This window comes from Phoca vitulina, unplaced genomic scaffold (assembly GCF_004348235.1).
Source record: "Phoca vitulina isolate PV1807 unplaced genomic scaffold, GSC_HSeal_1.0 scaffold21, whole genome shotgun sequence".
Lineage (NCBI taxonomy): Eukaryota > Metazoa > Chordata > Mammalia > Carnivora > Phocidae > Phoca > Phoca vitulina.
In genome coordinates, this window is record NW_022589724.1 from 28,668,476 (window position 1) to 28,690,769 (window position 22,294).

At 50.6% G+C, this 22,294-nt stretch overlaps 1 protein-coding gene across 6 annotated transcripts in view; it reads left to right on the plus strand.

Moving 5' to 3' along the window:
• The window catches only part of PRRC2B (proline rich coiled-coil 2B), an 88,652-nt gene that overhangs the window by 26,262 nt on the left and 40,096 nt on the right, over window positions 1-22,294 (plus strand). For 5 of the 6 annotated variants that reach the window (XM_032419139.1, XM_032419142.1, XM_032419143.1 and 2 more), the window contains exons 2-10: window positions 2,216-2,385; window positions 3,174-3,351; window positions 6,272-6,374; window positions 9,084-9,156; window positions 12,775-12,918; window positions 14,906-15,147; window positions 15,608-15,729; window positions 16,178-16,320; window positions 21,097-21,187. In XM_032419139.1, coding sequence (XP_032275030.1) covers window positions 2,271-2,385; window positions 3,174-3,351; window positions 6,272-6,374; window positions 9,084-9,156; window positions 12,775-12,918; window positions 14,906-15,147; window positions 15,608-15,729; window positions 16,178-16,320; window positions 21,097-21,187 — 1,211 coding nt within the window. In that variant the 5' untranslated portion in view covers window positions 2,216-2,270. The remainder of the gene's footprint in view (window positions 1-2,215; window positions 2,386-3,173; window positions 3,352-6,271; window positions 6,375-9,083; window positions 9,157-12,774; window positions 12,919-14,905; window positions 15,148-15,607; window positions 15,730-16,177; window positions 16,321-21,096; window positions 21,188-22,294) is intronic. The other variant, XM_032419140.1, reaches the window with a different exon arrangement.

Consider the following 22,294-nt stretch of genomic DNA (forward strand, 5'->3'; position numbering starts at 1 on the left):
ATGGGGTAACCTGCTCTGCCTGCCCACTCCCCACCCTCCCATTTTTGGGGCCCTGCCCTGACCCCTGCTTGAGCCTCTCCTGGGCTGCCCAGCTATTGCTGACCTGGAGGCCTTGGAGAGTGCTTGTTCAAGACTTCCTTTTAGACCCAGGGTGAGCAAACTTTTTCTACCTGTGGCATTGCGGGCCACATAGGGTGTCACAAATTCTTTGTTTTTTAAAACAAATGTGAAAAATGACTTTAAAAAAATCATTCTTAGTTTGAGGGCTTATAAAAAAACAGGCCGTTGGAAAGGATGCTGACCAGTGTTTGCTGTCCCCTGTTGTAGACTGTGAGCTCTGTAAGGCAGGGGCCCCATGTCCCCATCACCATGGTGACAGTCTCCAGGGCTTCTGTTCATAGTGGGGGGGGGTTTCATGTTCCTATCCGAAGGATCTTTTGATTTGATAGAAGTGTCTAAAAGTTAGATCTCATCCAATCCTAGTGGAGAATTTCAAGTTGATTTACATTTGAGGTCCTGTTAAATACCAGTTATTCTGATGAAAATACAATCCAGTTCCTGCCCTGAGGGGCTTACCGCCCATCGTGGGGGAAGAATGCTGTTACTAGTTATGACTGTTGGGGGCGTGGAGCAGAAACTTCCTGGAGCCAGCTCCCGGGAGCGAGATGTAAAGATAAAGCGGTGTGTTATGGAACCCCGGGGCACCAGAATCAGGATTTGGACACTTCGGGCGATTTTCCGTCTGTGGTCGTTCTTTGCTCCGGGCACGTGAGGCAGACACACTAGGGGGGGCTCTGGCATGTAAGCTTGGGAGCGTTTGTGGTTTGTGTCTTCACTGAGGCTGACTCTCCTAGAGATTTCATTCATTTTCAAGACGAATGAAAGGATGGATGTACCCGGTTTCGTGTAAGAACCAGCTTGGTTTGCCTTCGGCCTGGCGCCAGGCTCCGGGAGCCTGGAGGGATGTGATGTCGCTGTCTCTCCCGTTACACTTTTTTGGCCCCAGTTTGTAACTGATCGTTGCTCCCTGTGCTTTATATAAAGTCTTGGATCATAATATATAGGATTTTATCTTAAAGTCATCCCGGGGGGTGCAGAGTGCTTTGCGAGCACACTGGGGCTGTTCCTTCCGGCCTGCGTGCCTTCTGAATAGGGTAAAACAGCAAACCATACTGTGGCTACTGCCCCCAGGTGCCTTTTATTATCAGCGAATATCAGTGTTTGCAGTTACCTCTGACATACATATCAGCAGTATGTCTAAGTGGATGCTTTAGCTTTCTTCCCCATACACGAATTCCAATGGGAAGTAATATTTGCTTTTACAAGTTTATTTATCATGATCAAGTTTTAGAAACAATAGCCAAGAACCTCTTGAGTATAGGATAAAAGACGTGGAAGCTCTTAGTCCCCAGGTGAGTCCCCTACCAGGCGGCACTCACTCACCTTTGGCAGCACGCGCTCGTATTTGAATGAATGAGTGAATGAATGAGTAACATGCTAATAGACTTGTAGAAGCCCGTAGGAAATTAGAAAGTGGCAGAGGTTAGGAGCTGCCTTCTTGGTCATCTTGTCAAGATTTTCTAAGTGGAGGGGGCAGTGGAGCCCCTGCGTGGTCCGCCCCTGGGGCTGCTGCTGCTGAGTCTGCTCCCCAGAGAGCCCTGCTTGTGTTGCCTGAGCAGGTGCTTTTTCTCTGGATGCTGGTTCTTTGGTTTGAGAAGTGCACACACCCGGCTGTTCCTGAAGGCTTCCTGATTCTGGTTGCTACCCTTTGATTTGGTTTTGCTCATCCTTGAAATGGACAGCCTTCCGTAGGCAGGTCTGTACCTCCCCTCCTCTGCCTGAGCTTTGATGTTACATGGATGTGCTCCAGTGATGAGCACTTACTTTTCCATCTTGAAGAGCTGTCCTTGACTTGGCAAGAGGACTCGGTGTGGAAAGGTTTACATTTCAGTGTCACCGGTGAGCAGTAGACTCTGGTCAATTCAGACAGAATAGGACTTCTTAACTTTGGGGGTGGGGGAGGGACCTACAACAAAATGCTCTTTAAATGTGCGCAAAACGGCCTGTGTGTGGTAAGGGCGTTTTTCTAGGGACAGAATCCAAGGCTTTCTTCAGGTCTTCAAGGAGATCCGTGATCCCTGAAGAATTCAGTCCACTGCCTCAGGGATTCTGGTGGAATAACGCTTTTTTTTTTTTTTTTTTAAACATTTCAAAGGCAGATCGGGAGCGGTGCCGAGAAAAATTTCCTTACTAGATGACATTTCATCGCAATGTCCGATCGTTTGGGGCAAATAACCAAGGGCAAGGATGGGAAAAGCAAGTATTCGACTCTCAGCCTGTTTGATAAGTATAAAGGAAAATCAGTAGACGCAGTCAGATCCTCAGGTAAGAACCGGGGTGAGGCCAGTTCTCTACGCTTTCCCTTACATGAGAAACCCCAGGCCAGGAATTCGCTTGGTCAGACTGCCTTCTGGGCGTGGAGTGGTCACCTGGCAGCTCTGGGGACGCAGAATCGCCCCCCTGCTCCTGTTGGTGTCTGATTTCGGGGCCTGGATATCCTGGCTCTGCTTCCATGGGATTGTGTCGTCTTCTGTCTTATCTCCTGGAAGCCGGGGATCGGTTTCCCCCCATGGGGTAGACTGGGACTTCATTTGCATTAGTTACCCTGTCTTAGGCTTCCTGGTTCTGACATTCTGGAGCTTGGTGGGAAAATCCTGTTGACACTGTCCACACCCTGGGAGGATTTGGGGAATGTTGAGGGGCCCTGCTCAGGCCCGGTACGGGGCTTGGCAGAGGCTGTCCCTTCTGTCCTGCCACAACGGGGCCGGAGCAGCCTCAGCTTGAGGAGGGGTGGTTACCACGTGGGGCGGAGGTGTCTGGGCCTGGCTCCCCGCCTGTGGCAGAAACTCCCTGCACCTGCTCCTGCCTGCTAGGAAAATGGAAGCCTCGGCACAGATGTCGGCCGCTTCCGTGGCTCCGAGGCCTCGGCGAAGGCCAAGGCCTTGGAAAGCGGCCGAAGCAGCTCCCAGACCGTTTCGTTTGTTTGCACGCAGGCTGCCCCTTGCGTCTGTTTGGCTGTCTTTGTCGTCATTGCTTAGAGCTTGAAGGAGCAGTTGACTGACCGGCCTCTTTGCTTCTGAAACTTGTCTGTTTCCGCCCCTGTCTTCGTGCAGTTGTTCCTCGACATGGCTTACAGAGTCTCGGGAAAGTCGCCACAGCCCGGCGCATGCCCCCACCTGCAAACCTGCCGAGCTTGAAGTCTGAAAACAGAGGAAACGACCCCAACATCGTGATAGTTCCCAAGGACGGAACGGGATGGGCAAACAAGCAGGATCAGCAAGACCCAAAGAGGTGAGAGCAGCGGGGGCAGGTGTGGGTGGGGAGCTGGAGCCTCATGGAGTGCCGTGGCCCCCTTTCCTTCTGGAGAACCGGGGAGATCCCAGAGGAAGCTTCTTTCACCCTGACTCCCGCTGCTTGGTCGTTTCTTGCTCCCTGCTCTCGTTTTTCCTGGCTTTTGGAGCTGATGCAGCAGGGTTTCTGTGGGCTGCCTCGTCCCCGGTGACCAGTGTCCCCTGTGCCTTATTAGGAAGGGCCTCATCATCCCAGAGGAGCTTATGCAATGCCTCGGTGCCAGTTCCTGAGCCAGGAAGGGCCGTTGTGGATGGGGCGGGTGCTCGAACACTCCATTCTGCCGGTAGTCCCTTTGTGTTGGTTCCAGGGTGAGGAGGAGGCCGTCTTCCCAGCTTCGGGGCCAGCAGCTTTCCACAAAGACTGCTGCACTTAGTTGCTCCAAACAGACCCAGTTGTGAAGGCGAACAATCCAGAATCCTCATTATTCAGGGTTGATATGCAGCCTCCCTGTAGGCTCCCACCACTGCCAGCACAGCACTTACGGGAGCCTTAGGAGGCCCAGGGTCTGGCACAAAAATCATTAGAGCAACAGAGCAAATGTTGTGGCTGCTGGGGGCCCGGTCCAGCTCTGCCCCAGGCACGTGACCTAGGCCCCTCCGTCCCACCTTCCACTGCGAGTCTCCTCTGCTGGGCGCCAGCCAGCCATAAGGGTGGCGAGGAGGGAGGATTTGGGATTTGTGCTGGGAGGGGACCAGAGAGGGACAGGACCTTGCTAAGGCTGGCCGGCCGGACCTGCTGCTAGGGTTTGCCTGCTGGGGTGTGAGAACAACACAGTCTGGTCTCATACGTCTTCCTGCCCTCAATCTCCTCTTGTGCTCTGGCTGCCGGTGCTCGGGACCCAGAGAGTCACAGTGACCTAGAGTACAGCCTGCCAACCCGTGTCCTTTTCTCTTGCTGGAAATGGCCATGATAGCTTTTTTTAGAGAGAGGGAGTGCACGTGCGAGTGCGGGGGTGGGAGGGGGAGGAGGAGGAGTAGAGGGGGAGAGAGTCTCCAGCAGGCTCCAGGCTCAGCGCAGAGCCGGACGCAGAGCTCGGTCTCACAACCCTGAGATCATGACCTGAGCCGACACCAAGAGTTGGCTGCTCAACTGGCTGAGCCACCCAGACGCCCCGGCCGTGGCGGCTTCTGTAAAACTTGCCTGCAGTTACTTCAGACAACATGTAGAGAGTGAGCACATGGTTCAGTCACATGAGCATAAAGGAGTAATAACCAAAATAGAGTCTGAAAAGCTGTTTTTAAAAATTTTCTAACCATTTGTTTAGGAGTCATACAGGTTGACGGTAAGGCCTGACTGTTAGGATCAGCCAGGCCACTTCCTACTAGCTTTCTGGCACCTGGAGAGTGATTTGATTTGTGAGCTCCCCTGTCCTGGGTGGTTGTGGGAAGTAGGCGAGCTGCCGCAGGTCAGGTACCTGGCACAGAGAATGTGTGTGGCAGGTGGCAGCTGCTGCTGTCGTTCTGTTCGGATGGCAGATGCTACAGACCCTGTAATGACGTGGATATTGTACGTTTCAACGTAAGTCCTGCTTTGCCTCCGCCACGAGAAGTTCCAGAGAGCGAGGACAGGGCCTCACTCCCTCCTTAGGTGGGGTCCTGCCGTCCCTGGCACAGAAGGGATCAGGGGACCTGAATGAGGCCGGCCGTGCTGAAGCACGTCAGCCGGGGGAAGGTCAGGACGGGGCACTGGACGAGGCCGTGGACCCCAGGCGCTGGTCCTCTGTTCCCCTGGGCCTCGTCCTCCCTCGGGGTCTCAGGGAGGTGATGGGGTGAGGGCCACCACTGCTGGGACTCTGTGCTTAGGTTTGGAGAACACAAGAGCGACACTACGTAGAAGCTTCTGTTGTAGGTAGAAGGTAATGTGAAAGGACATTAGTGGCCTTCATTTTGTAGTCATGCTGCATGCTGGGTTCCTTGGGTCGTGTCAACCCCAGCAGCGTATGTGTGTGAGTAGCGTTTGGCGTCAGCTTACTGGTGAGCCCCCGGCATCGGGGGAGACTGGCCAACAGACTGCTCTCCTCCTCGGGTCTCCTCGGTGGAACAAGTGCCCAGAAGGCTCTGGGGGAGCAGACGTCTTCCTCACAGCCCCTTGTTGAGTATCGACTGACACAGTCTTCTTTGGAGGGCACCTGGGCCATACCTTGTAAACTCCAGAGCCTCTTAGACTACTGAATGACGCGGAAGTGTGCAAAGATACATATTAAGAAGTGCTCATCGAAATTTTGCCAGTAATGGGAAAAAAAATTGGGGATGGGGGCCCATCCAGTTGTACTGTGTCTCTAAAACAAAGAGGTAGATCCGTGTGCTGTCCTGAAAGCACGGTAGATACGTTAAGTACAAAACAAGCTACGAATTGTGTGTGTGGTGTTATCCCACTCATGTTAAAAAAATACTATGTTAATATATATATAGCAAAATCTGCTTGGCGTTTCACTCTGGAGGATGAGATCGTGACAAATTCTGTGTTATATATATTTACACATTTATTTTTATTCTGGGCACATATTTCTTTTATAAGCCAGGAGAAAAATCACATCTCAAAGCCATCAGCCCCCTGCACTGCTGTGAGCTCTTGGTCAGGAGTCTGGGGCTCCGAGCCCCTTCCCTTGCTGACTCGGTTTCCCTGTTGGCAGTCCCTCCAGCTCACAGTGGGCTCCCGGGTTGTGCAGGAGCCGCTCTGCCAGGGCGCCGACGACTGTCCTGCCCGGCAGTGGCCAGGCCTCGGAGGGGCCCCGGCGTCTCGTGGGCTCTGCGGCGTGAGAGTCTGCCGGGGGGTTCCCGTGCTGCCGCCGAGGCTCCGGCAGGCGCGGAGGGGCCCGCGCGCCCACCCCTCTGACCCCCGCGCCCCCTGCCTTGTCCAGTTCCAGTGTGACGGGCTCTCCGCCGCCGGAGTCGCTGCCGCAGCCGGGTTTGCAGAGGCCTGTCTCCAGCTTACAGAAGCCGACACAGTCGAGCAGCCAGGAGGTAGGTGCCGTGTGCCCTGCTCCTTCCAGAGGCGAGCCTGGCGGGGGGCCGTGGGACAGGAGCACGGGACATTGTCGGGGTCCCGTGAGGTGCCTTGAATCTGCGGGTTTTGGAGAAAGACCCCCAGATCCAGAACAGAGTACAGACAGCTAATTTGCTTTCTGGTGACTTGCCTTCAGGCAAGGTCACAGGGGTGAGCCACAGGCCAGATGAGGGTCCCCCGCTGTGCTCCATGGGGACCGGTTAGGTCACAGGAAGGTTCGGGGGTCAGGTGAGTTGAAAAAATTAAGCAAAAGTTCCTTTACTGTCCGACTTCTCGTCAGTGTCTTCAGTGTGTTCGTGTGTGCTGTGACTCTACGAAGACTTAGCGGGTAGTGTTCCCGGAACCCATCTGTCCTAGGAAACCTGTCTGAGGGACCGTCTTCAGAGACTAGTGTCTCTAAGAACAACTTCGGGAAATACTGACTTTTGACCCTTTATTTGTTGACGCATGTAAAGTGTTCTCCTGGGGGTGCCTGGCTGGCTTAGTCAGTGGAGCATGCAGCTCTTGATCTTGGGGTTGTGAGTTAAAGCCCCATGTTGGGTATAGAGATTACTTAAAAAATAAAATCTTAAAAATAAATGAATAAATAGTGTTTTCTAAAGAGAAAGTCAGGATTTAAGCAAGGGCTCATAATGTACTGTCCATTGGAGTCTGTCTGTGGGTTTCATGGATCAGCAGGAGGATACGCTTAGCTGGTAGCTGGAAATCCAGATGAGACGTCTACAGATTTTTTAGAAGACCACAAGATGTGTAGACAAGTACCTAGCACTCAGCAGCTCTCTGGAAAACAACCTGCACTACTGTGTTTTCATTTTGTACTGCTCCCTGGGCACCAGAAGGGTACCCTCCCCCACCCAACACTGAACTGTGCTTTTGAAATTAAAGGAAAAGGTAAAAGAAGCCCACATTCACACGAAGCTCCCGTGTTCCTTGGCCTGAATCCACTAGTGCCCGGCGACCAGAGCACGGAGTTGAGTCCGGATCTGTGTCCTGGAGTTGGAAGCTAAGAGATTGGGGGAGCCTGGGTCTTGCAGCCCTTGCTGTAGGTCAGACTCACCTTGGGAGCGGCTGGAAGTGGATCTGTCCTGTCCCCCGGGACTGCAGAGTCCAGGCGGGGCCTGGCGTGCTCCTGGCATCTGCGGAGGGTCAGAGCCCCGGCCCGGGGCCAGCGTGCTGGTCGCCCTGCTCAGGGCTCAGCTCTTCCCATGGGGTGGCCATGAGAAGGGACTCCCGGTGTTCCCCAGCCTTTAAAGCCTCGCCCCGGAGGCCCGACGGCACTTCTGCTCTTGTCAGAGGTGCACCAGGAACTCTTGACGGCAACGTTAGGACCGCTGCTCGGCCCTGGAGCCATTCTCTTCCCATTTGGTGCCTTTGGTGGGCGAGGGCTGCAGACACCGAGTGGGAGGCTGTGGGGCCTGGGCGCCCCTGTGCTTCCTGGGGGACCGGCCAGTCGCAGGGGCCTGTGGCCATCCCAGAGCACTCAGGGCAACTCCTGGTAAATAAATGGATTGTGAGATCTAGTCAGTTCTGCAGCCGTGTGCCCTGAGCATGGTGGTGCGGGTGGCCGTGCTGGGCGGGAAAGAGTCATTATTTAATGTGACGTTTGACCCAGTAATTGCTGAAATGTCATGCTGCACCAGCTTTGTTTTGTGCATTTTTACCTTCCGTTGGAGGGGGAAGGCTGCTAGGTTGAATGCTGTCGGGAAAGCATTGGGCTCAGTGGCTGGGGACTCGACGGGGCTTGGGATGCAGGCCGAGTGGGGACAAAGTCCTGGTCCTGCCCTCCTAATTGGGACTGGCCACTCCTTTCTGAGCCTCGGTTGGGATAGGACTAGAACCTTCCCAGGGTGTGGGAGGATTTGCTCCGGCGGGGTGTGCCTAGCACAACACCTCGCCTGCTGTGAGCTTTCAGCACTGTTAGTCCCTGGGTTGGCTGCTAGGATTGCGTGCCAGCCCGGCGAGCCCAGGTTAGCGGAGGAGGAAGTCCTCACTTGAGTAGTTGTGCCTTGTAGAATGACAGTAATTAACGGAAAGCGGCGTAGTGGCCCATCCGGCGAAAGATGAGGCGGGCCAGCTTTCTTGTGCTAGCTCTCCTTTGCTGGCCGGGGAACGTGATTTTTTTTTTTTTTAAAGTAGACCTTTTGAAGGGGGACCCCTCTTTTTTTTTTTAAAGATTTATTTATTTGAGAGAGAGAGAATGTGATAGAGCGTGAGAGGGGGGAGGGTCAGAGGGAGAAGCAGACTCCCTGCCGAGCAGGGAGCCCGATGCGGGACTCGATCCCGGGACTCCAGGATCATGACCTGAGCCGAAGGCAGTCGCTTAAACCGACTGAGCCACCCAGGCGCCCCAAGGGCACGTGATTTTTGAGACACATGCTAGAATTGGGGTCTGGTATTTATCTCTTGAGCGAGGCACAGTAGTGCTGTGTGGGTGTGAGAGGTGACCTGACAGAATGTTCTGGAGTGCAGCATGAAGGGGATGTGGGCTTGAGTCCTGGCTTTGCTGTGGGACCAGCTGCGTGAGCTGGCCATGCCCTCCGTCCCGCTCCTCACCTGTGCTGTGGGCCCGGCAGCTCCTGACGCTCAGGCTGCCGCACAGGTGGGAAGCTGGGAGGAAAGCAGGCCAATTGGGCTGGCTTTGTTCTCATTTCCTTCCTTCCTTTCAGAACACAAATTCAGTGCCAGGTGGACCAAAGTCATGGGCACAGCTGAATGGAAAGCCAGCAGGACACGAAGGTGGTAAGTGTGGGTGGGTGGTGTTGGGCTGGGTGTGTGGGAGGGACAAGTACCTTTTCTGGACTGTTCCCCTTGGGTCGTGGCAGCCCTTGGCTTAAAGCTTTGTGGAAGCTCTCACCTGAGTGAGCTTCTGCTCAGTGGAGCCTTTCCCTCTGCCCCAGGGGTGGGAGCGCTGACTCCGCAAGGCTTGTCAGCTCTTTGATTTCCGTGAATGTTCTTAGTCAAGACATTCCTCCTGAGGTGTGTGGGGAGGCTGGACACTGGCCCTGCCGCTCTCTGTCCCGGCTCTGCTGCCGGGGGAGTTGAGACCTGCTCAGCGGTGTGGCTGACACGCGTCCGCTTTGTCTCTCCCGGGCCTGCGAGGAGGAGGTGTCGCGTGGTGTGGCGTGAGCCGAGCTCGGGCCTGGGAATTGAGCTGCTTGCTTTTTGGACGGTGACACCAGAGCATTCGTGGCTTACACGGTACTTGTTACCGTTTGTGTCATGCCCGACTCAAGAGGTCTCGCCAGGCAGAGCCGCTCCGCAGCAGGGACGGGGAGAGCGGCAGGAGGAGGTGCTCGGCTTTCAGGGACCGCTCAGCGGCCCATCCGATGGCTTCCCAGGCAGGCTGAGAGCACAGCCAGACTCTGCCCACCTCCGGTGACAGCAGCCCTCAGAGAAGGCAGGCCCAGGCTCAGTGGGCGCTTTTTGAGAGAAGCCAAAAATCCAGATTTTTCTACATGAGCCCTCCTAATTTGTCACTGTTTGCTCGAGTATTTCTAGCACACTGTGCGGACCAAACTGGATGATGCTGGAAGGAGGGGGCTGCTGGTGGGAGTGGGAGCCCATGATCGCCCTTTCTCCTGCGAAGAGCACTCGCCGGCTGCTTTGCGTACGCTCTAACCCCCGGTCCTGGCGGCACCTTCTCCGTGCGACGGCCGAGGCTTCGGCTGCCACCTTCTGCAGCTTGTGTAGAAAAACAGCTAATGTCCTGCCTGCCCCGAACCCCCCCCCCCCCCCCCCCCCGCCTTGCCCGGTGCACGTGCCCCTTCTGCGTGGCCGGAGGCTCTGTCCTCGGTCTCTGGTGGGGAATGACACATCAGGCAGCAGTGTGCCGAGTGTTGTCAAGCGCCAGCTCCTCCAGGGGAGCTCAGGGCAGGAGAGCTCGGCCTGTGTCTGTCCCGTCTGAAGGGAGCTTTACGCTCCAGTCTGTAGGGTGAGGTAGAGGGGGCAAGACGGGTCTCAGTCCCCTACAATTAGGTCTTTAAAGAGGCTTTATAAAGAGCACTCACTAGGTTGTTTTCACAGTAGTCCTTGCTTTCGAAAGCCTTTATTCTGTAAGGCTAGAACTTTAAGTAAATCAAATGTATTAATTTGTGTTTAAAAAGAACTATAGGGGCGCCTGGGTGGCTGAGTCACTTAGGCTTCTGCCTTTGGCTCAGGTCTTGGGATCGAGCCCCCTAGAACCCCCGCATTGGGCTCTTCTCCCTCTGCCTGCTGCTCCCCCTGCTTGTGCACTCTCTCTCTCTCTCTCATAAATAAATAAAATCTTAAAAAAAAAAAAACTACAGAGGTTAAAAAAATCCTAGTGTAAATTGGCACAACCCCCGTGGAGGGCAGCTTGGCCATTATCCAAACACTGATATGCACACCCTTCGACCTAGCAGTTCCGTTGTGTGGAAATCCCCCTAGAATGATCCTTGCCCCTGTGAGAAATGACATATGTACGGGATACTCCTTGCAACATTATAACAGCAAAAGATTGGGAATAATCACTTGACATGTCCACCAGATTTGGGTGAAATTTAATGAAATACTACTTGCCTATAAGGAAAAAAAGCCATTTTTACATGGATCTGGCAAGGTCCCTAGGTTATAAGATACATTCTTAAATGAAAAAAAAGTGTGGAGTAGTACGTACGGTATGTTACTACTATTCATGAAAAAAATTCAGATGAGGGAAAATCTACTTCTAAAACATGTATGTGCATTAGAGAAGAGTCTGGAAGGGAGCCTCAGAGGAAGGGAGGGAGTGGAGCTGGAAGCAGCCTGTTTTCCGAGGGCGTCGGAAGTAGGCGGTGGTTGGGGGGGGGGCGTCATCTGTTCGTACCTTTCTACGGCTTCTTACTTTTGAACCTTGTGATTCTATTTCCTATAAAAAATAAGACGCGGTTTAGAAAATAATTCCAAAACAAGACAAAATCCTCTGTGAACGTCTGATCGCTCGTCTTGGAGGCGGCAGAACCCAGGAGCCCAGGAGGAGGGACAGACGCGTCCTGGGCCTGAGTGGGGGCGGGAACGGGGGTCACAGGCCCAAGGTGCCGTCGGGGTGGTGGGCACTTGGCAGTGAGGCCCACAAACATGTTCCTGGCTCTGTGCTTCGGAAGGGCTCTTCCTGAATTGATAGACCCCTCCTTGTAGAAGATGGTCGTTGGGCCTGTTTCACCTGGACCAGCCCCTGGGGGCCTGACTGGTGTGGGCCGACGCCCGAGGCTCGTGGGCTCCGGTGGGGCAGCGGGACCCACTGATGGCTCCACCTGGGACCTTCGCGCAGGGACCACGTGGCATAGGGATTGGTGGGGGACCCTCTGCTACTGCTTTGGTTTGAGATTTTGAGTTCTTCCCTCTTTATTACCTGTGGAGGGTGAGTGTAATCCACGCATGGAGCAAGACCTTCGTGACAGCTGAGGCAGAAAAAAGTACCGAGTGTTTGTTTTTAAGCTTCAGATGTGTATTTTTAAGGCACGACTTCCATATTTCATCCTTGCCAGTGGGTTTTGAACGTGTCCAAGCGACTCTGCGAGTCGAAGTCCCCCTTCACAGAGCAGCAGGGCTCCTTTGTGACGCTTGGAGATCGTCTCTCAGGTTAATCATCGCTGAGGAATGTGTCCCGTTGTCACCCTGGCAGGTGTATTTGACCCTGGACCTTTTCGCTAAGTGGGGCAGTGAGTGGGTTGCTGCCTTGTGCGTCTGCACTAATCCCAGCTGCATATTTCTGGCCAAGCCCGCCTTAGTTCACGGGTCCGTGGATCAGTGGTGCTGAGAAGAATACCTGGGGGGGAAATTTGGCTTTCTCGTCGAAGGAACAAGGCGTATCACAGCCGACGTTGTAACTGTCGTGTTAAGTTTATAGGGTGCTGGGCATTTGGTCCAGATAAAAGCAGCAGATCCCACTGGACCCTAAAATGCACCATTTATTATTAGCCGTCCGTCTAAAAGATGATTTCAGGTTCCCGGTGCTGAGTGCTGGGAAGGGCTCCCAGAAAGTTAAAGAAGGGTTTCTTCTCTGAGGAGCCTAGAGCATCAGGGAGTGGATGGGAGAGCAAAGGAAGGAACAGATCCTAGGCTTGCAGGAGTGAAGTGTTTATTGCTAATGAGGGTGGATCTGGGGTGGAGGCCTTGGGGAGGCAAGGAGAAGGGTCTGGGCTGGAGTGACTGTGATCTGCTGTCCCAGCCCCTGCAGGCCTTCTGCGTCTGGCTCTCCTTGTCCCTTGGGGAGCGCACAGTGCCCGTGCAGATGGCACGCTCAGCGGGAGCCTGCTCCAGGTGGCGTGGCTCCCGACCCGCGGGGCCGCTAAAGCCGACAGCTGTTGATGCGCCCCTGTCAGTGCTCCTCACCGGGTCCTCTGCTTTTCTCGGCAGGTTTAAGGGGCTCAAGCCGACTGTTATCCTTCTCTCCCGAGGAGTTTCCGACGCTGAAAGCAGCTGGAGGGCAGGACAAGGCTGGCAAGGAAAGGGGCGTCTTCGATCTGTCGTATGGGCCAGGACCAAGCCTCCGCCCTCAGAGTAAGTGCACTGTGGTCCCCGTCTGGGCACGTGTGGGAACAGTGGACTGTCCTCCTCCTTTTGCCTTTCTGCCTCTTAGAAGCACACATGCTCTCAACAAGCTGGTGCTCCCGAGCCCCAGGCTCTCTGCCTGCAAAGCTTGCTTACTGACCCTGTTCCCTGCCTCTGTGGGACTTACTCCCTAGGCTGGTCTGTAGGTGACTCCCCCTTTCTCATCCTTCGGGTTGAACCAGGCCTGTCTGCTTCCCACTCTGTCATCAGACATTTGTTCTGTTCTGTTCTGCTTTGCTCAGGGCAAAGACAGACCAAGGGCCCGTTCACTTCGTACCTGATTCAGGAACCTATTTTCTAAGCCAGTGGTGCCTAAACCTAGCCGAATCCTGTCAGGAGCCTTTGAGGAGTTTGTTAAAAAGTCTGATTTCCGGCCCTCCTCCCTCCCCAGCCAAATTAGAATCTCTGTATTTTGACATTCTCCTCTGGGGATTGTTTGTAGCCAGCCTAGGACTTGTCTCCATGGTCCCGTCCTCTGGGGTCTGGCCAAGGAGTTGACAGGATTGTGGAGCAGAACTTACAAGTAATACATGTGTATTTTAATGGCCTCGAGGGGTGAGAGATTAAGATGTTGTGAAATTTGGATTGTGAAATGGTTCTTGTTTTTTTGTTTGTTTGGGGGTGGGTGGGGGAAGGGAGGGTTTGATTAGGTCTTGAAACATGAGGGACTTCTGTCCACTTGTCTTAATCTGCAAAGCATCTCAGTGTCAGAAGTGATACCCTGTCAATGAAATGATCACGAGGTGACTCTTAAATGGCGCACGCTGCCTTTTCATGACCTATGCTGGCTTATTTTGTCTGCTCCAAATAATGTAACCAAATTCCTCAAGCCAAGCATTGGGTAGCTGTCTGGGATTAAAATGAGCTGCTCTGTAGGACTACAAAAATTTAGAACTAGAAGCAGCTTCTGGGATCAGGTGCATCTCCTCATTTGAGAAGATGGAGCAGGTGTGGCCAGAGCGGTGACCGTAGCATTCGCCCAAGATCGCATTCAAGGTGCTTGAATTGCTGGGAGCCAGCCCTGGTTTTGTGGCTCCTGTGCTGTGTGTCTTTCTCTTGGGGGTCAAGTACTCAGGGACTTCGTGCTTCAACTCCTAACCAGACATTGACTGAGAAGGGGCGGGCTCATCTGATTCCCCCAGATCTTGTTAAATTTGGCAGCGGGACACATCATCTTGAAAAGAAGATAGGTTGGCAGGTCTGTGACCTGCAGGAGAGCACCCTGAGCCTGAGCAGGAGTGGGGGTGAAGGCCTGGTGGGTAGGGCCACAGATCCTCTTACACCCCCACTTGGAGGGAGAGGGGCTCTGCTTTACCTTATGAACTGCGAAATCTCTGACCAGAGGCATCACTGAGAAACAGAGTTGAAACATGTCAGGACTTACACCAGTTTTCAAGGTTTTAGTTTTAAGTAATCTCTAACACCCAACATGGAGCTCAAACTCACAACCCCAAGATCAAGAGTCACACACTCTACCGACTGAGCCAGCCACGTGCCCCAGGACTTATTCCAGTTTTCATGTAAAGCCCAGTGCTGAGCCTAGTGCTGATCCTGATGGGTCAGTATTTGTGGGAGAAATTAACCCCAGGTTGTTTTCATCGAGGCTGTGTCCTGATTTCTTCGTGTGTTAGATCTGTGGGTATATGTGGTTTCTGTTAATTAACGAAGACCATGTCTTGTTTACACTTGTTTTCTCTGTGAGTGGACCTTGTTTTGTATTTCTCTTACAACCAGACTTCCCACAGCAAGTTCATACTCATTGGCCAGGTGTCTGCCCTCCACCTTCCCTGACAGATTCGACCACTTGACTCTTCACTTTTGGGTTTTTTGTTTTTGTTTTTGGTGAATGAGGGGGTCCCTTGACCTTCAGAACCTCACACAATCCCTCCTCCCCCCTCCTCTTTCCTCTCCCCTTTTGCCCCCTTTCAATTTCCAGATGTGACAAGCTGGAGGGAGGGCGGTGGGCGAAACATAATTTCTGCCACGTCTCTGAGCGCCTCCCCAACTGAGCTGGGCAGCAGGAACTCAAGTGCAGGAGACGGAGCCCCCTCCTCGTCATGTACCAGCGATTCTAAGGACCCCTCTCTCCGCCCGGCTCAGCCTGTCCGAAAAGGGGCTTCACAGTTCATGGGAAATGTATACCACCCACCTACATACCATGACATGCTTCCTGCTTTTGTAAGTTTTCAGAGTATGCATTTTTTTTCCCATGAAGTTGGATTGCTCGTGTCCAGCAGAACCTCCTCTCAGTGGTTGAATGTCCACCTCGGTTCTCCTCCCAATGTCTTTGCCCTGATACGCCCTACCTTGGAAGTGTCCATTACTTCTGCATTTTTCTCTCCCCCTTTTTAAGTCTTGAGGGTCTTTGGCTTCTTTCCCTGGCGATGTGGGTATTATTTTAGCCTTTGGTTCTTTAGAGAAAGGAGAGGCGGGCATTGCCTACGACACCGCAGGTCCCCAGGTGCTTCCTGATGGCATGAAAGAGATGGGGGAGACGGGGGTAGGGTTAACTGGGCAGTTCCGAGACTTGCTTGTCTCTTCTTCCCAGTTTCCATTTTCCAAAACGAATTCGAATGCAAGTGGAACTTAGCATGTGAGCCATTACCAGAAAATCCTGTTCATTGATGTTATGTTTCAGATGTGTTCACCGCAGTCATCAGAGAACCAGGGTACAGTGGAACGAGGATCTTTTCCCCTTCCCCAGCTCCGTCTTGAACCCCGTGTTCCTTTTAGACAGTTCCAGATGAATGACCAAGATGGGTAAGGCTCCTGTGTTATAGAGCGTGCCCCCACTTGGGGGCACTGCACAAGATAATGGGCTGACGTTTGAAGGTGCTTTGTCTTCTGGAGGCCACAGTGGACCTGAAAACCAACTCTGAGCTGCAGGGTGTGTGGGGTGGCTGGGATCCGGAGCTGGATGAGGCTGGGTTAGGATTGTACGTTTCTGACAAGAGTTGACGTGTTGGCACGTGTTTGTGACTGCTGCCCTAGGCGTTAGTGCTGAGTGTATAAAACTGCAGAACGGGGCAGAACTTCTCCGGGATGTGTTTGTTCGTTATAGGTTTCTTTTAAAGGGAGACAATTTAAATATTAAATGCAACCATGAACCTTGGCAATGTGGGACTTATTTTTGGGAAAAGTATTGGGTTGTGCTTCCATCTGTGTACTTGACGTGAGGCCAGATCTTTACTCTTCTCGCCCTCGTCAGAAAAGAAAGCAGGCTGGGAACGACTCGCCCCATCCGCCCGCTGAGGCAGCTGGTGGGACGGGCGCCGCGGCCCACGATCATCAACGCCGAAAACCTGAAGGGCCTGGACGACCTGGACGCGGACGCTGACGATGGCTGGGCAGGTGGGTCGTGGGGCTTTCAGGGCCAGCGAGTGGGTGTGCGTCCCTCAGCACGCCGCAGCGGGGCTGTGGGGCGGGCGGCAGCTTCAGGGCCCCCAGTGGGTGCTGGCCAGCGGTTGCTTCCTCACCGAGCCGTGTCTTCTGTTGGTCTTTGGTCTCGCTCTTAGCTGCAGGGGACGTTTTGTTAACTTTCTAAAAGTTAAACAAAACTGGAAATGGGGCAGTGAGCCCCCAGCTTCCCATCACCTGGCTTCAACAAGTACCACGCCCTGTCCGCCAGTCCGATTGTGTTCTCTAAAATTCTTTTTGTTTATTTGCTTTCAAGTAAATTTTAATTACACTGAAAGGTGCTCATCTTCATTGTGCAGTTTTGACAGAGGGATACACGTGTGTAGCACACCTCCCGCTGAGAGGACTTTCCAGAACTTTCCCCCGCCAGCCTGCCAGCCTGCCTTCCTCCCCCGACTCCGCCTAGGGCCTCCCCTCTTGTGAGGGAAGTTCCATTATGAATAGTATTTTCATTTGTCTTCAGTAATACCCAGGAGTGGAATTGTTAGGTCAAAGGGAAGATGAGCCGTTGGACCTCTGAGACCCACCTGCACCTTTCCCCGTGGTGGCCGTGCGAGGTTACGTTCCTGGCATCAGGGTTTGAGAGCTGGGTTTCTCTGCGCCCTCACAACACTTCCATGTGATTAGTCTTTTTAATTTTAGCCGTTCTAGTGGGTGTGTAGTGGTGTCTCATTATGCTTGTAATTTGCATTTTGCTGATGACTAATGATGGTGAACAAGTTTTCATGTGTTATTTGGCTACTGGTATATTTTCTTTCTTTCTTTTTTCTCTTTTTGAGTGGTAGGATAAAAGTCATGGATACAAGTCCTTTGCAACTTAACGTTTTACAAATATTTTTTTCTCATTGTTTGCCTGCCTTGTCTGTCCTTTTTTTTTTTAAGATTTATTTATTTGAGAGAGAGAGCATATGAGTGGGGGGAGGGGCAGAGAGGGAGAGGGATTGAGAATCCCAAGCAGACTCCGTGCTGAGAGCGAAGTCTGACACGGCTCTCAATCCCAGGACCCATGAGATCATGACCTGAGCCAAAACCAAGAGTCGGACACTTAACCGACTGAGCCACCCAGGCGCCCCTTGTCTGTTCATTTTTTTAGCCCTGGGTTTTGATGAGCCGAAGTTTTTTTGTTTTGATGAAGCTTAATTTATAAATTTGTGTTTTTTATAGTTATTTCTTTTGTGTTCTGTCTAAAAATCTTTGTCTCCCTTTGACAGCAAAGATACTCCCCTTTTTTTTTTTAAGATTTTATTTATTTATTCAACGGAGAGAGCGAGAGAGTATAAGCAGGGGGAGCAGTAGAGGGAGAGGGAGAAGCAGGCTTCCCGCTGAGCAGGGAGCCTGATGTGGGGCTTGATCCCAGGACCCTGAGATCATGACCTGAGCTGAAGGCAGATGCTTAACCATCTGAGCCACCCAGGCGCCCCAAGATACTCTCTTACTTTCTATAGTTTCAACTCTTGTTTTTGGGTCTGTGGTCTATGTTGAATTAATTTTTGTGCATAAGCTAGGAGTCAAGGCTCACTTGAATCCAGAAGGATATCAAGTGGTTCTGTACCATTTGTTGTTAGGACTTTCCTCTCCCTATTGAATTTTACTTTGGCACCTTTGCCAAAAATCAATTGACCAGATAAGTATGGGTCTATTTCTGGACCCTGTTTGTTTCCTTGATGTATTTATTCATCCTTATGCCAATACCACACTGTAGCTTTATAGTGAGTCTTAAATTCAGGCCGTGTAAGTTTTCCAGCCTTGTTCCTTTTCAAGATTGACTATTTTTTCAATATTATTCAACTATAAGATCTTTTCATTCCCATATAAATTTAGAATCAGCCTGTCAGTATTTACAAAAAGCTCACAGGCATTTTGGTTAGGACTGTGTTGAATGTATTTCTAGATAAATGATACCTTAATTTTGAATCTTCCACCCGGGAACTTGGTGAATCTGACTTTTCTCAGCTGTGTTTCACAGTTTTCAGTGTGGAGGTCTCCAACATCTTTTGTTAAGTTTATTCCTAAGTAGTTTATGTTTTTTGATGCTGCTATAAATGGTGTTGATTTTTAAAATGTAATCATTTTTTTGTTTGGTGTTACATAAACCATTGATTTTTGTGTATGGACCTGTACCAGGCACTTCGTTGAATTACACTGATTAGTTTTACTAGTTTTTGTTGATTGCTTAGAATTTTCTACATAAACCATCATGTTGCTTATAAATAGGGAGAGTTTTGTGTCTTCTTTTCAGATTATATGCCTTTTTTATTTCTTTTTCTTGCCTAAATGCAGTGTGGTACTTCCAGTACAGTGCTGTGTTGAAGTTCTTTGTTCCTGATCTTGGGGAGAAAGTGTCTAGTGTTTCACCGTTAAATCTGATGTCAGCTATAGGATTTTGGGTGTTTTTTATCAGATCAAGGGGTTTCCTTCTATTTCTAGTTTGCTGAGTGTTTTGTTTTCTAAATCATGAATGGGTATTAAATTTTGTTTAATAACTTTCCCTGTGTCTGTGATCAAAAGATTTTTCCCCTTTATTTTGGTAATCTGGAGGACTGCATTGATTGATTGGTTGATACTTATTTGTTTGTTTGTTTGTTTGTTTATTTTTAATGCTAAACCAACCTTGCATTCCTAGAATAAGCTCCACCTTGTTGTATGCCTAGATTCAGTGTGCTGATATTTTACTAAGGTTCTTGGTGTCTATGTCCATGGCAGATATTGGTCTCCGTGATTTTCTTTTCTTTTAATATCTTTGTTGGGTTTTGATATTGGGTTATGCTGGGCTCATAAGAGGAGTTGGAAAATGTTCCTTCTTTGCTTTTTGAGTTTCTATAAGTTTGGTATTATTTCTCTCATAAATGCTTGATAAAATTCACCAGTGAAATAATTTGACCCTGGAGTTTTCTTTGTGGTGACATTCTTGATAATAAATTTAATTTCTTTGATTAGTTAGAGGGCTACTCAGATTTCCTTTGTTGTTTTTGTGAGTATTTAATAAGTTGTGTTTTTCAAGGGATTTGTTCATTTCTTTTGAGTTGAATTTATTGGTATAAAGTTGTTGATCTCATTCCTTTTCCTTTTGGTGTCTGTAGGATCTGTAGTGGTAGCTCCTCTTTCATTCCCAGTAATTGGGTAATTTGTATTTTTCCTCTTTTTCTTATTCACTTCTGCTAAGGAGTTATTCTTTTTAATCTTTATCTCTTAAGAAGAGGCAGTTTTGGGCTTTAATTTTCTCCATTGTTGGATTGTTATCTGTTCATTTTAATTATTAGGGCTTTCTGGATTTCTAATTTAACTCCATTGTAGTCCAAGAGCATACACTGTATGATTCTGGTTCTTTTCAACTCACTGAGACTTATTTTATGACTAGGACATAGTCTGTCTTGGTGACTATTCAAGTGCATTTGAAAAGAATGTGTATTCTACAGTTGTTGAGCATCTGTAAATATCAGTTTAGTCACTATCAAGGTGGTTGATAGTATCCTTCAGATCTTACATATTTATGTCTAATTCTCTTACTGAAAATGAGGTGTGGAATTCTCCACTGTGACTGTGGATTTATCTGTTTCTCCCTTTAATTCTATCAGGTTTCTGCTTCATTGGTTTTGAAGCTGTTATTAGGCATATGCACATCTATAATTTTTATGACCGACATATTGATCCTTTGTATTGTTTTCAGATGTCCTTTATTACTAGAAATGTTTCTTGTCTTGGTGGGGGGGGTCTTTGTCCCATGTTAGATCATTGCTCTGGTGTTAATGTTTTCATGTTGTGTCTTTTTTCTTTAATCCTTTTCCTTTCAGCCCATTTGTGTTTGTATTTAAACTGATGATCTAGACAGCGTATAGTTGCACTTGCCTTTTTATCAGATTTGCTTTGTAATTGTATTGGACTTTTTGTTTTCTTTTTAAAAAAGATACAGTTCATAAAACAAATTTCACATACCATTAAATCCATCCTTTTAAAGTCCACAGTTCAGTGGGTTATAGTACATTCACACGTTTGTGCAGCCATTTCCACTGTCCAGTTCCAGAACATTTCCATCACCCACAAAAGAAGCACACTGTACCATTAGCAGCCACTCCCAGTGACCCCCCACCCCCACATGCATCCTCTGGCAACCACTATTTACTTTCCGTCTCTGTGGTTTTGCCTCTTCGGGACACTTCATATAAACGGAAGCACAGTATATCGTGTGGCCTTTTCTCACTGAGCATGTTTTCAGGATTCATCTTGTTGAGGTGTGTGTCCGTATTCATTTTTATGGCCAAAATACTCTTCCCCTATATGGCTCTCCCACATTTTGTGTGCCGACTTGTCAGCTGATGGGCACGTTCTGCCCCCTGAGCCCCTCACGCTGGGTAGCTCACAGATCCCACCGGCCAAGCCTCTGTGTTGCCAGGTTGGACTCCCGTTTCGTTTTGCCTGCTTTTTTGTTCACTCTTCCGTACCTTCTAATATGTTTGAAAAATATTTTGTCCAGATTTAAGAACTGTTATCTGTGGAAGGGTTAATCTGGCCGGGTTGCTCTGTTGTCGCCCGAAGCCAGAGCCATCCCTCACCTGATCTGCGGTGTTTGTCGTGGTGGCGGTTGGCCGGGTTGCCCTTCCTCCTCCGTTGGGCCGGCAGCAGCCCTTGACTGGAGGAAGTCCCCAGGGTGGCGCTCTTAGCACTGCTCAGACTTGGCTTCTCTCGGTCTCCCTGGCCCTCCTCCTGTTGTAGGCCTTCATGAGGAAGTGGACTACTCCGAGAAACTGAAGTTCAGTGATGATGAAGAGGAGGAAGAAGTTGGGAAGGATGGCAGGCCGAAGTGGTAAGGATCCCCCATCCCTGCTCAGAGCGCCACTCCCTGAGGCTTAACCAGAGCGGGTGCACGCGCATCACTGCTTGGCCGTGCAGCCGTGTGCTGGTCACCGTGCCAAGTGCATTTCCTGGTCATGGGCAGCCTCACGCGGGCAGATGTGGTTTCCCTTCTGCGGATGGGACACCGTGTGGGACCGGAGCCAGGGTGCGCATCCCGGCATGGTTGGCTCCGGTGGGCTGGCTGAGTGCTGGTGGTTTTAACCGCGTGCCAGTGTTTCCCTAGTGTTGTTTGCACCTCCTGCTCCGCAGATTACGTGTGGGTCTGGTGCCCAGCAGGGTTTCTCTGGCCAGGCACAGCTGGGAAACCACCCGGGTTCAACTTAACTCCTTTACTCCACGGTTGCCCAGAGCCTAGGACATGCGTGCTGAAGCGTGTCGGGGATCTTTGGAGAGGTGGGAGAAGCGCTGAGTGGGGTATGCCAGATTTCCTGAACTTACTTGACCATTTCATCCTTTTTTCTGTCTTCTTTGGACTCATATTACCTATAATGCCCTTTGGAAAAAAACTCCATTGTAGTTTGGTCCCTCTAGTTTTTGTCATAATGCCAGTAGATTGATTGGCTAGTACTTTTTATTTTTATTTATTTTTAAAGTAAACGCCACCCCTAATGTGGGGCTCGAACTCCTGACCCTGAGATCAAGAGTCGCACGCTCTACTGACTGAGCCAGCCAGGCTCCCCTGGCTAGTACTTTTTTTTTTTTTTTTTAAGATTTTATTTATTTATTTGAGAGAGCAAGAGAGAGAGAAGGAGAGAGAACACAAGCAGGAGAAGGGCAGAGGGAGAAGGAGAAGCAGGCTCCTGGCTGAGCAGGGAGCCTGACTTGGGCCTCAATCCCAGGACCCTGGGATCATGACCTGAGCTGAAGGCAGATGCTTAACCAACTGAGCCACCCAGGTGCCCCTGGCTAGTACTTTTTAAATAGTACTTATGGCTGCTTTAATTTGCTTTTCAATTTAATTTAATTTAATTTTTGAATACCAGCAAATATGAATGCTTTCCTGTGTGGGATTGCCTATTTTCCTTTGTATATTTATTTATTAGACTTACTATATCAC